The sequence below is a fragment of the Melanostigma gelatinosum genome (genome assembly GCF_949748355.1).
Source record: "Melanostigma gelatinosum genome assembly, chromosome: 1".
Taxonomy (NCBI): Eukaryota; Metazoa; Chordata; class Actinopteri; order Perciformes; family Zoarcidae; genus Melanostigma; species Melanostigma gelatinosum.
Window position 1 is genome coordinate 31,462,646 of NC_136634.1, and position 13,911 is coordinate 31,476,556.

Genomic DNA, 13,911 nt, shown 5'->3' on the forward strand with positions numbered 1-13,911 from the left:
CTCTTGTCATACATATCAATTGAATAAATGCATTTTGAATTGTTCTTTCTTTCTGTTCGGTTCATCAGTGCGGCATCCTTCAGCAGCCTTGCCACAGGTTTCCGCCGCACCTCCTCTCTGGACCAGCGTCCAGACCAAACACACACCACCAACGGCCCAGCCGACACGGAAACCGAACCCCTCACCGAGTGCCCAATTCACCCCTCAGGTGCTGCCGACTGCCCCGTACACCCGTCTGCAGGAGACCAGGGTACCTCTGAATGCCATCTTCACCCAGAGGGAGGAGACACGACAGAAGACTGTCCCCTCCACCCTGCAGGGACTAACAGCAGCTCAGAGTGTCCTGTACACATCTCAGGGGAGGCTCCAGACTGCCCCTTGCATTCCACAGGGGCTCAAGTTGGTCAAGGCCATCATGACTGTCCCGTGCATGGGGAAGGGATCCAGACAAAAGCGTCCTCAGACTGCCCACTTCACGCCTCAGCGGTTCAAATCAGCATCAGCGCCCCAGAGCCAGACCCACAGGAGGAGGAGGTTGAAACAAGGAACCATCGGACTGGGGATCAGGTGGCGGGAGACACGGGCAGTATGACTGCCTCCAGGGAATCCCTCGCTCGTTATCATGGTGGTGACGGTGGCGTTGGCATATCCTCCAACAATACTCTTTCCCATGTCCCTCGCACGTCAATCTTCAAGCGCCCCGGTAGAAAACGCCGCCATGGAGATGAAACATTCGACCACGACATCTCTGCCTTTTTCCCTGCCAACTTGGATTTTCTGGCTCTACAGGAAGTGTTTGACCACGGGTCGACGACCAGACTGCGGTGTCAGCTGCATCGTTATTTCCCCTACGTGCTGAGCGATGTTGGCCGGTACGGCTGGAAAGGATGCTGCTCAAGGTTCAAATTCCTGAACAGTGGGCTGATGCTGGCAAGCCGCTACCCAATCCTGGATGCAAGGTTTGACTGCTACCCCAACGGGAGAGGGGAGGACGCACTGGCAGCCAAGGGCGCGCTGTTTGCCAAGGTCAGAATTTTGCTTTACTTTTTCTTCCTCATATTCTTTTTTTTTTCAGTCATACTTAAAGAAGTAGTTTGATATTGTAGGATATTGCTTGTTTGCTTTCTTGCAAAGAGTTGGTCAGAATATTGATTACTATCTTATATTTGTCCCATCTCTATGGAATTAGAGCAAGAATCTTAGCATAAAAACTAAAATGGGAACTAAAACTATGGAAACGGGCAAACAGCAACCCTGGATCTATACCGTACAACTTGTTGAGACAACTTCACGGTGATGACAAAACTCCAGGAAGTCACTGTACCCGACCAAGAAATAGACTGGCTCATAACCCTGAGCACCAAAGGAACAACTTGTCAAGTTTTACCTTTTTTTGTACGGATTAAACAAACCAGATATGATGAGTTCATTCTTTTTAACCTTTGGACACAGCCAGGTTAGCAGTTTCCCCTTGCTTCCTGTATCTGTCTTTATGCTAAGCTAAGCTAACCATCTCTGGAGCCACTCTTGCAAGAAAGCGAATCGTACATTTCCCAAAAAGAATGACCACCACCCAATCAGGAAGCCAATAAAATCCTTATTTTTCATAGAGCACTTTTCATAGACCTCAAAGACACTTTACAAATGTTGAAATGATCATATAAAACAACACACTGTAAATATACAACACACAACATTAATCACACTTTAAAGTAGTTATTAAAAGGGGAGATTTGAACAAAATATTTCACTACACACGTGTCCTAAAGCTCTGTAACATTTTTTGTCACATTCTACTTCCATAAAAAAAATATTTTTACAGTTTTGAGACAGACAAACCTTTTTGTCATTTTGCTATGGTTTCACAAAGTAGTTTCAGAGTCGCTGTCACTGAAAGGTCAGCGCAGAGACCACTTTGAGAAATGTCATGAGTAATATCCCGGTCTATATTTAGACTGGGGCTGCTTTTTGTAGGCTTTGACAAGATCACAGAAGTAGTCAAAAGAATTTGACAACTTGGATTGTGTATGTTTATGTGCTCATTATATTTCAAAATGAGCTGAATTGGAACTAAACGTCACAATGGACCTAATTTTATGCTTTCCCCGCAGCAGAAATGTGTCTGAGCTCTGATCACTGCTTGGTGCTGTTTCAGCCAAAAGCTAATCTTGTCATCTCCGATGCCCGCTAATACCGTTGGCGAGGCGGTAATTGAATCTGCCCATTAAGTCTATTTATACTAAATTAACTCATCGTACATTTGTGAACGCATGCGTGAGTGTTAAAGACGGACGGAGAGTTCAAATGACCTGCCAGCTGTCATTAGCTGCATTAATTACCGTAGATCTCCGTAGTATGGAAAGGACATTATCAGAGTCTGCTTTAAGAACTTTGGTGCACCGGTATCTATCTGCTCTACTTCCTAACCCGTTTGATGCCCTTGTGTAGATAATGTCACTCAGTACATGCAGGCAGTACTTGGTAAATAAACTTATTTACACCCACATCCATTCACACATTAGGCGTCTGTCATTGTGCTGAGTAAATGCATCACAGTAATTACATCTCCCACTGCTACGTGGAGAGAAAAAAGCATAAAACAAAAAAAATACATGTCGTCATTTTCAAGGTCTTAAGCGTTTGTGAAGAAATTAGCATAATTCCACATCTTTGTTTATACATGGTATTGAAAACACATTGATGATAAACAATAAAATGGCTTGTAGGATAATATGCAAATCCTTAAGATTCCAGTCCTGACCAGATTTAGAATCTCAATATAAATGAAAACTAAGGAAGTGCTTTCCAAGTTTAGCAGTTTGGAGTCTTTAGCTGCTACCAGAATTCAATACTGACATGCTATTTATTAGAATTGTGTCAATAGTTAAATTTTGTGTGTGTACAATAGAAAATAACAGTGATACAGCATTTCTTTCAATCACCATTGTGTTACCTCCTTCCGCAAAAGATAGTGACTTAACAGACATATATTTAAATAAAAATCCTCGAGATTGCCCCTTTGACTGTTTAAAATTATTAAAACGTAATTATATATATTTTTTAAATTGCCAGTTGGATACAGTACTGTAGCTTACCAACAGACTGTTGGGGATGGACAAAACTTGTACAAGTCTATATTGCCATCGATTAACTGGCCCCAGATTCTCCATTCTCTTCATTAGGTATACCAACAAAAAGTAATGTGCCGTAAATTTGTATTCCCGAAATCAATACATATGTTGTGCGCGTAAGCATGAACAAGGTATAAGACCCCAAAAGCCCACACAGGGCCAGAGGAGATGGGTGAGTCCAACTGTTCATTCCCTGTGTGAAAAGAGAAGTCAACCTTGTTGTAATTGTCACCCAACTTGGGTACTTCTGTTACGGCACCTCCGCAGATATTTAGCCAAATTACGATATTTTCCGAAACCTAACCAAGCAATTTGTATGCCTAAAGGCAACTGAGTTATTTCCTGTGGAGATGTGATTTTATTTTGAAAGGACCATGTGCAGGTGTTGCAGGCTTTCGGAGGAAAACTTCGTAAGATACGCTGTATACCAGAGCCGTATACAGCGTCACTACATCACTCCTCCACTTTCCAAATATGGTAACTTCCATTCATTGGTTGCGATGGGGAACTTGCCAAACTCGAGGCTTCAAAACAGCAGTCTACAAACCAATGGGTGAAGTCATGATGACTAGCTCCACTTCTTACAGTCAATGCGCCCAACAGTAACCGAGGGACATCCTGTTGTGTTCCCCATTGCCTACTGCATAACTTATACAGTATGCAGTCCATTAGGCACTTTCAGCAGGATGACAGATCCCATATAGGATTCTGTAAGTATGCCAAGACGGAATGTAGTCTTAATGCATAATCGAGGTATGTCCATGCTGGTTATACTGTGCAAGCCTAAGAAGTAGGACGGGTTGATGACATGGTTACCAGTGCACTAATGTGGGCTATGCAGAGTGATGGGCTTTATATTTTTTCTTCTTTGATTCATGTTTCTTTTGAAAAGCAGCCTTTTTTTATAATAAGACAACACGCATAATTTTCCTTGGAGAGAAAAAGCAGTAGTGCACCGAGTAAAGCTCACAAATACTACGTGCAGTGAATCAGCGAGGAAGGGAGAAGCGTTTATGTGTGTGTACGTCCAGTTGTTTATGTGTATGTGTGTGCCCCGTGGTGAGTGTGGACAGTCTGTGAGTTCATTAGTCAGCCGTGTACCGTGGCTGTCAGGAATGTGAGTCTGGATTGGATCCAGTTTCCGCTGGGACGGATCCATTCTGCAATGACGTGCACCTGTATGTGTGTGTGCAAATCTATCTGTTTGTGTCCATACATGCCCTTGCGTTATACAGTACCAGATCTAATGAAAACACACTCCATCATCACAGCTTGCACGCTGACAGTCTCCCTGTCACTGCAGATTACGAGCAGGCATCACAACCCCGTTTCACCACCCCCTTGTCTATGAGGTCATCCCGGGTCCCCCTGACAAGCTGGCTGTCAGCCAGCTGGCAGGTACATGTTTCAATGCAAGCTGCTGACACTGCCAGCTGACAGAAGGAAAGCAAACAATGTTAAACAAAATGATTCTCCTTACTGCCAGGAAATGCTTATTGAGAGAACCACAAGTCTCCCAATCCGGCGTGATTGGCCATGGTGAATGTGACTTTTGTGATTAAATACGTTTGTCCAGTGGCGGCTGGTGGAAAATGTTCAAGGTAGGGCCATCCTATCAATTTCAGCAAACATCCCAGTATGATTTAATGCAAAAAAAATGTAAGTATCAAACACGCATTATTACTTGGCAGTTAAATATTTAACATGTATTCCAACACGAAAACAATCAGTAAATAACACTTATATAATATAATATAACATTATTTGATTGTGTCAAAATGTCCCCCCAGCCATCATCTGCTAATTCTCCCAGTCCGGTTTATTTAGATTATGAGAAATTCAAATGCTGTTTTTGTGAAGTCAGTCTTTAGCAAATGTAGCTCGGGACACAAAGACACATTCTCATTATTTCCTCGTGGATGCATTTACCTGCAGAGCAGCAGCAGGTCAGCGACGAGGCAGAGATAGAATATTATTTTTTAAATGTTTCCCAAAAGGGAGAGCCAGCGCTGTCTCTGTAATTAAAGCTTTTAAGTCTCAACATTTATCCCCTCTTATAATTATTTCAAACTACTAAGTGCATGGTTAAAGTGTGTGTGTGTGTGTGTGTGTGTGTGTGTGTGTGTGTGTGTGTGTGTGTGTGTGTGTGTGTGTGTGTGTGTGTGTGTGTGTGTGTGTGTGTGTGTGTGTGTGTGTGTGCGCGTGCGTGTGTGTGTGTGTGTGTGTGTGTGTGCGTACAGTTTGAATGCATTACTACGGATTAGGCTTCAAAACAGGGACACACTCAAATGTAGATTGGATAGAATTGAAATCAAGGGGTCAATTCCCAAAAATCCACCCCTGGCCTTTAATTAACAAAAAGACCACTATTCAATTTTGGGGTCAACTCAATTTATTGACAGAAATTGCCTTCCTATTCAGGGCCAAAGGGATTTCAGCCTGACTCCCAATGCAAAACTTAATCAAACACTGGGCAGTACAGTACTTGCAACACATGTATCATGTTCCCTTTTCACATCATGGCTCACTTCTGTCAGACCATCTGTTCTTCTTTCATATATACTGTTTTTGATAAAAAAGTCAACTCATATTTATTGGTGCTCATACAGTTTGTTTGTGGTTTTCATGCTAAAGGGTCCGATTTCTGCTCACCTCTTTAACACAAATAACATGAGATTCCAGAGCTATGGACTTACTGGTCACTGGAATTAAAAACAGCGATCAGGGATCTGAAAGGCTCGCAACTTGTAAATCTTTCAGTTTAACTTGTCAGTCCCAATGGATTTACCTTTGACTTGGACTTACTCTCAAGGACTTACGACTTGGCTTGGATTCCTGTTGATTGGCTCAAGGATTGAACTTTGACTTGACTTGAAAGACTCCACTTGAACTTGTTGTTGAATTGAATTGAGTTGATACTTGATATGAATATGTCTCTGTTTACTCAAACCTTGACCTGGACTTGTCTCAACTGACTCAAGAGTTGACTTGAACTTCTCGCGATTGACTCAGAACTTGTCTCAAATAACTTAAGATTTGACTTAAGCCTGTCTTGATTGATTAAAGACATGAACTTGTATAAACTGATCCAAGAAATTAAATGAACATATCTCGACTGACCTGGCTTGAGCCTGTCTCAAATTACTTGAGTCTTGGATTGATCTGGTCTTGATTGACTTGAGACCTGACTTGGACTATTCTCAAGTGACTCAAAGGTTTATTGGAACTTGTCTCAACTGACTCAAGACCTGACTTGAAGTTTTTTGTTTGACTTGACACTTGACATGGATATCTCTCAATTTACTCAAGCTTTAACTTGGACTTGTCTCAACTGACTCAAGAGTTGACTTGGACTTTCTGGTTTGAGACTTGACGTGGATATTTTCATTTTTACTCAAGCCTCGACTTGGACTTCTATAAACTGATCCAAGACTTGCATTAAATTATCTCGACTGACCTGTAACTTGTCTTGAGCTGTGATTTAAGACATGACAAAAAGATGTCTTGATTGACTCAAGACTTGACTTCAACTTGTCTTGAATGACTGAAGTCCTGATTTAAACTTGTCTCAGTTGACTTCCGACATAAGATTTACAGCAGCAAATATTGAAAAGACTGGAAAACTGTCACCCTGCTGCTTTTTGCCACCCGTCTGTCATCACAACAATTTCATTGCTTGGTTTTCAAGTGAAGCGATCAAACCCATGCAAATAATGCGTGGTGAAATCACAGCTCACTCCTCATCTGACGGTCAAGTTAAGGTAATTAGTTACAGCAGCCTTCGAGGTTTCATAATCAGGCTTTCATAACTCGGCCCGGTTTGGTTGGCTTCCAGTGTGAAATCGCCTCGCAGCTCATTTCAGTTCCGCTCAGTTCTGTCTCAATGCCCTGTAATGAGAGGAAGTCTTTTGAAGTTTCAGCATCTCATATCCTGCATTCTGACTCATTTGGTGTTTCATTTCCAAAGAAATGCAATTAATTAAATTTCATATTATTTTTACTCATACAGGGCAGAAGAGTAAAAAAATCCTCTTTCTATTAATTTCGGAATAAATTGTTTCAGGTCACGACACAGAACTTCAGTTAGCGTTCATCTAAACTTCCTCCTCTGCACAGACCACAGACAATGTAAACACATTGAAAGTCCACTCGTTTTTTGAATGCGTGAGTGTGTACACACACACACACACACATATATACAATCCCCTCACGTCTCTCTTGTCAGTTTCAGGGTGCACACATTTATTGAAGCACAGATAAGCCCCTGAAATATTAATAGAGAGAGTAGAGCAGAGGAGAAGGAGGGAGAGAGGACGCAATGGAAAGGGAAAGAATGAGGACAGAGTTAAAGAGACCGGGGGGAGACAAATATATATTTGTATAAAAATATCAAACCATTCCATTAAATATGGATTACTAAAGCTGCAATCGTCATTATGTATGGAAATATGGAACATAACGTATACACTACAGGTTTTTGGTGTCTGCCTGGGTCAGCTGTTCTCTGCAAACCAACACAGCCTCACACATTTTCATTGACTCACAACATTATTAGAAATGGTAATGTATCATCTGATGAGTGCATTTAACCAAATGGGACGAGTCCTTTTCCACGCTTTTAGCCCACCCATTGTCCCTAAACACTCATTCCATTAGGAGAAATTGAATTAGTGCCCCAATCTTTGCTTTAACGTGTATTTACTGTATTTCTGTCCAGAATATGAGCATTGTGTTTGGTATCATAGTCAAGCTAATTATTATAATGCTTTATAGCAGCTTTTAGGATTTTTATGAGCCCCTCACAGACCCCAAGCCAAAACAGCCATCCCATTATTGGGCATCAGTCTCCATTTGTCTCAATGAAAGTCCTCTCCTCGGTGGGGTAGCTTGGCTAATTCACCAGAGAGATAAATGCTGACTTCTCTCTTCATTGCAGAAGACATTAACTGATCGTAAATTACTCAAATCGATTTGACTAAATGTGAGCGTCGCACAGCAAACGTGTTTTCCAAGTCCCTGTGAAAGAAGTCAGTTGAGGTAACACATGGGCGGATTGTGAGAGAATGGGCCCCTGGGCACATATATGCAAAGGCCCCACCACCAAAAGACTTAAAAGTTATTTAGCCTTTTTATGTTGTGGTTTTTTGTCTCTTTGTGTTGATTATGTGTCTGTTTGTAGTTGTTTTGAGTCTCTTTGTTGTCTCTTTGCAGCTATTTTGCACCTGTTTGTAATTAGTTTGATCTCTTTGTTGTCATTTTGTGTCTCTTTGTAGCCCTTTCATGTTTCTCTGTGTCCATTTTGAGTCTCGTACGTGTCTCTTTGAGTGACATTTTCCCGGCAAGGGGTCCCCTGACACGTAAGCCATCCATGATGTAACAGGGAAAATAAGGATTAGCAAGCAGCTAAAAAGCATAGAAGTTAAATAAATGACCTAAATGTGTGTACCATTTCGGAGGATCTAGTGGCAGAAATGGAGTGTACATTTTCTTTAGTATATAATCACCTGAAACTAAGAATGGATGTGTTTTCGTTACCATAGTATGAGCAGTTTATATCTACATACAAAGCGACCCTAACCCTAACCCAGCGGAGCTGGCCGCCATGTTTCTACAGTAGCCCAGAATGAACAACACCGGCTTCATATTAAGGGCCATTCTTATTTTTCGCGTTTTCATGTTTTATGCGTCAGACATCAGCGTTCTCCTTCACGCTTGGTTGCAACTTGCAACCTCACTGCTAGATGCTGCCAAACCCTACACAACTAGTGGTTAACAACTAGTGGTTAACTGTAGTGCTCAGATAGCACGAAACATTAAACAAGCACTCACTTTAAAGCTAATAAATGGATCTTTTTTTATTTTAACAATGGATCAAATCACAAGCAATCATTTTATAACAAGAAGGAATATCAACAGTGATCACAGTGGAGCAATTAGCTAATTTTGCTAACTGGAGGCCCACAGGCCTTTTTTAGTCAACCTTAGTGTCTGTGATTCAGATCAGAAACTAATAAATAACGAATAACATCATTATGATGTCATAGGCATACCAACCAATCAAGTACACTAAGCTTTGTCTGAGAGGAGGCCCACAGTCTCAGACTTTGAAAACCCCATTTTGCTACTTTGCAGTTCACTTTTTGACCTATTGAATCGTGCATACAATTACATACCGTATTTAAAATAAAATATGTGAATACAACGGACATTTGGGCCACTTTCGCTTTGCTTTCCCTTTAAATAGGTTGCTTGGGTCAGCAACTTGGTCAAGCTTTCATTAACTAGATAAACACCAAATTACTATTGTCCTGCAAGTGGCATAGTCTTTTTTATAGAAACTTTTTGCAGTGTGGATTGGTAATAAGTCATGTTTATTCTATTCTGTGAATTGTGAGAACGATGCTACATTAAGAACAGTTCACCTCGTCCAACACTCCTGTCCAACAGGGTGTATTGTGTCTTGTTATAGATCTGCTACCCAAACGCCTTCAAACTAACAACCCCCACGATCACCGTCTCCCTTTCTTTGCCACCCTTTATTCCTCCTCCTCCGCCTCCTCATCCTCTGTCTGCATCCACCCACCTGCCCTTCAGAGCTGCCACCGTCCTCCGCGCCTCATTTCTGTGTAGCTGAGGGACCTCACTCAACGCCGATGCACTAAAGGTGTCTGATTAAAAGTCGAGTGGCGTTCAATTCATCGCAGCTTTGCTCCCTCTCTGCGACTCAGGGAACGGAGAAATTGAGGTTGTGAGGAAGTACTGAAAAATGCATAAAGCTTACAAGGACATGGAGGGGTAAAATCTTCAGCTCCGTGTTTAGCTCACGCACATAATTTAAGACTGTACACTCCAAAATAAATAGCATGCATTTTCAGCTACTCTTCCCTGCCAGTGTAAACTCATTTCAATACATCTTCATTTCTTTTCTTTTTTTTTTTTTTTTAATATTTTATTTTAACAATGCAAGAGAGCATATAGAACACAGAACATTAAACATTACAAACAACTACATAACAAGTTAAGAGAAAAAAAAAAAACTAAACAAACAAATGAAATAAAATTAAGTAAATAAATAAATAATTCCCCCCACCCAAACAAAAAAAAATAAAAAAATAAAAAAAGGTTGGTGCATAAAGTAACACAACACAAAGGAGAATGCAATTTTTTCAAGAGGAATACAACTGTTCATTTCCACAGACCATTTGTCGATGAGAGTGGGGGAATCAGACTTCCACGTCATCGCGATACATTTCCTGGCCACACATAAAGCAATTTCTACAAGTTTAATTTGGGGCTTCGTTAAAGACCTGTTGAGAGTTGTGAAGTTTCCCAGTAAACATAGCTCAGGATCTAATGGAAAGGTAACATCTTCATTTCTTTCTTTAAATGCAGCATCGTTTGAAAAAGCTTGCAATGATGGATAAATACCCAACGTCGTTGCAGATGGCTTGAGACTCCATTTTGCCTTTTGTTTACATTGATCAATAGGTGACATTTTTTTTCCTCCGTGGCGGATCATTCATAATGCAGCATGAAATATCAACACTGCAAATGTCACAGGGGAACCTAACTATCTTTTCTGCTTTCAAATAGTAGTCAACATCATTTTTATGTCGGAAATACAATTGAGATGTACCATTCTTTCCTTCCAAACACGGATTCTGAAACCTGAACTTGTGTATTGGCTGATATGGAGTACTGGTCTGATATCAGTGCATTTAAAAACAAAAAAAGTTTAAAAGGTCATAATTGTCATATCTATTTCAGTCGCTGTGACAACATATCCTTCAAATAACTTGATTTGTTTCATTATATAAGTTTCACGCCAACACTACATTTGACAAGTTTTCATGAGAACACATCATGACGCATTATAATTTACCTTTGTCCAATGCTACCTTTTACTCAATAGAACGTAAACGCATCATAATGCAACTCATTATCCGTTAATGTTAGCTGTTAGGTCCGTTATTTAGTCAAGCTGGACTGAGCTGCCATCGGCTGCTAACAGCTAATGCTAGCAAACTTTGTTGTTCACAATGTAGCGTCGGGTAGCGAGTGACACATGTTCCTTTGTAGAGTAAATGAGCAAATAATAATTCTAATAATATAATTACAACATAACAATATAATTATAATGGTACGATAACGTGATATCAGATCGGTGTATAGACTCGCGGACTCGCTGATACCTAATCATTTTTTGCTGTATCAGAGGTATTTCTGACTCTGGTATCGAAACAACTCTAAACGACAGTGCTACTTTTTTCTGAACTGCAGACAGGATGTTGGATCAGTTGAGACAACAGGGCTCACATAAGACAATGGGTTTCCAGCAATGCTCGCTTTGTCTTGCCTTCCTTTAGACGTCAGTCAACTGCAGTGAAATACATGCTAATGTCCCAACTGCAGCCTGCAATCAGCGATCAGAGCACAATCAGTGCAGAGGAAAAGGAGAATTTCTTTTTTAAATTCCATACATTTTAAATACAAGATTTTTTTTTAAGAGGCTACATTCCAATAATTTGAGATCAAATTGTTGTTCTTAGTCATGTTTACATAAAAAATGTTGTATGGTTTTGTTTTCCTGCATGGACTTTTTACATGGTCCACTTGTTGTTTTCTCCGTATCCTCATATCCTATCGAATATGTTTTTTTCAGATATGATACTGTGTAGTGTAGTCTTCGCGGATGCACACTGGAGCCAGCAAAAAAAATAACTAATTGGAGACAATATCTCAATGTCTCAATTATCACAAAAGCTCCCATAATTTCAAGATTCCTATCTCGCAATTTGTAGGAGATCTCATAATTCAAAGAAAAGGATCTGATATTTGGATCTCGTAATCCCAATCAAACTATTTCATAGTTATGAAAAAAGAATCTTGTAATAATGGGACCCTTATCTCATAATTATTAAGTAACTATCACAGTATGTGTATCTTACCATTGAGTAATAGATCTTATAATTATGGGATATGACTCGCGCAATTCCAAAATTCGTATCACGCAATCATGAAATTACTGCTAAATTTCATAATTATGAGATCTTTTTCATATGATATCTCATAATCTTTAAAAGTATCTAATAAATATGAGACACAAACGACACCCACATGTCACTCAAAGTGGCCACGCTCTCAATTATGCCGAACTTTAATTATAATCTAGAGAACAGGATCACCAGGAGGGCAATCCAAATATTTGAATAAATAACAACGAAGAAGGAAATATTAAAAAGCCTTTATTGTAGTGGCTAAATAATCATAAAAAAGACAAAATAATACCACTTTATGTCTTCATCAAGGCATTTAACAAAAACAATTTAAATTAATTATTTGTTAAAATATAGAACTTGAGGAAATGTGCTTAGGTACTTTCCACCGCTGTTTATGAGGTAACGTAATATTACATGATTATTACAGTGTATAGATGCCATCATCGCGATGGACCTGGTTAATATTAGATAATTGTCTTGTAATAATAAGCTGTTATGATACAGAAGTCATAATTGTATTACATAATTACTTCTCTGCATGCAATTTGTTTCTATGTAGTCTCATATGCTGCATATTTTTTCATTCATGTTCTTGCCCTACTGCAGCTGTTATGTAACGCACCCCAACAGCTGCAGTTTAATAATGACTGCTGTAATGACTGTAATCTCCCCAGGGGGATCAATAAAGTTCCACCTTGGCCTTGTGTAATCTAATAGGTGACGTTGCTACCTGGCGGGCTTAACGCATGCAGACACTTGCTCAGAGGGCTTTTGATGTTGCCTTTTTGAACTCGGCGGAGTAACATGTCTCACGTTTGCCTCTGGTTTCCCTGCAGGTTCACGTGGGCACCTCCCATCAGGAGCAGAGGGTTGTGGGATACCTCACGTGTACGCACCTCCACGCCATAGAAGGTACAGTTGGATGTCGTCCAAACTATCTCTCTTTCTGTCTCATTCTGTCTTATTCTGTCCCCCAGACCCACACACAATATATTTATATGATTTCCAGTGCATTGCCTTTCTCTTTTCAAGGCTGCTTTGCACTCGGAGAACATCTTAGCTCTGTGTGTGTCTTTGTGATTGTCTCTCTAGATAATACAATCATCCAGTCATCCAGCTTCACACAGCCCTGTATGTGTGTGTGTGTGTGTGTGTGTGTGTGTGTGTGTGTGTGTGTTTGTATGTCCAGATAGCTAGATAAATGGGTGCATCAAAACCTCTGCGTGTCTCCTCCTGCTGTTCCCATGGCGACCGACTCAAGCTGTTTCCAGCATCATAGCCCTATTTAAAGCTTCCGGTCGATGTCTCCCTCATTTGTAACCAAAGACACGCCCCCCCCCCCCCCCCCTTTGACCTACTATTCTGGGCTCCTTCTACACCTAGGCCTAAATATAGCAGCGCCGGAGCTGTTTCTAAAGATACATCAAACATAGCGCCTTGGGGGTTGGGGGGGGGGGGGGGGGGTAAAGAGGGAAAACTGGGAGGAAAAATCGGGGGAGGAGAACAGAGACCTGATTATTTTCTGAGAGGAAGGAGGAAGGTATGTATATTCATAGTCTTTCCTGCTTGAAGGCCAAGATGCACGATGCAGTGTGATCGACTAGATACACAGAACAAATACTGAGCTTAATCCTACACTGACTGCAGTGGTAAACCTCTTTTGTTTGATCTGCAATAGCAGCGTGTCAGACCTTTCTATATATATGTATATATATATATATATATATACATATATATATATATTTGTGTGCTGTTCTTCTCCCACTCGCCTGTTATGATGA

The 13,911-nt window shown here is 40.6% G+C and overlaps 1 protein-coding gene across 1 annotated transcript in view; it reads left to right on the forward strand.

The window, feature by feature from the left end:
* Nucleotides 1–13,911, forward strand: part of smpd3 (sphingomyelin phosphodiesterase 3) — a 37,566-nt gene that overhangs the window by 2,440 nt on the left and 21,215 nt on the right. Inside the window, exons 3-4 of the mRNA XM_079280663.1 lie at nucleotides 69–1,026; nucleotides 12,967–13,042. Of these exons, the coding sequence (XP_079136789.1) occupies nucleotides 69–1,026; nucleotides 12,967–13,042 (1,034 nt within the window). The remainder of the gene's footprint in view (nucleotides 1–68; nucleotides 1,027–12,966; nucleotides 13,043–13,911) is intronic.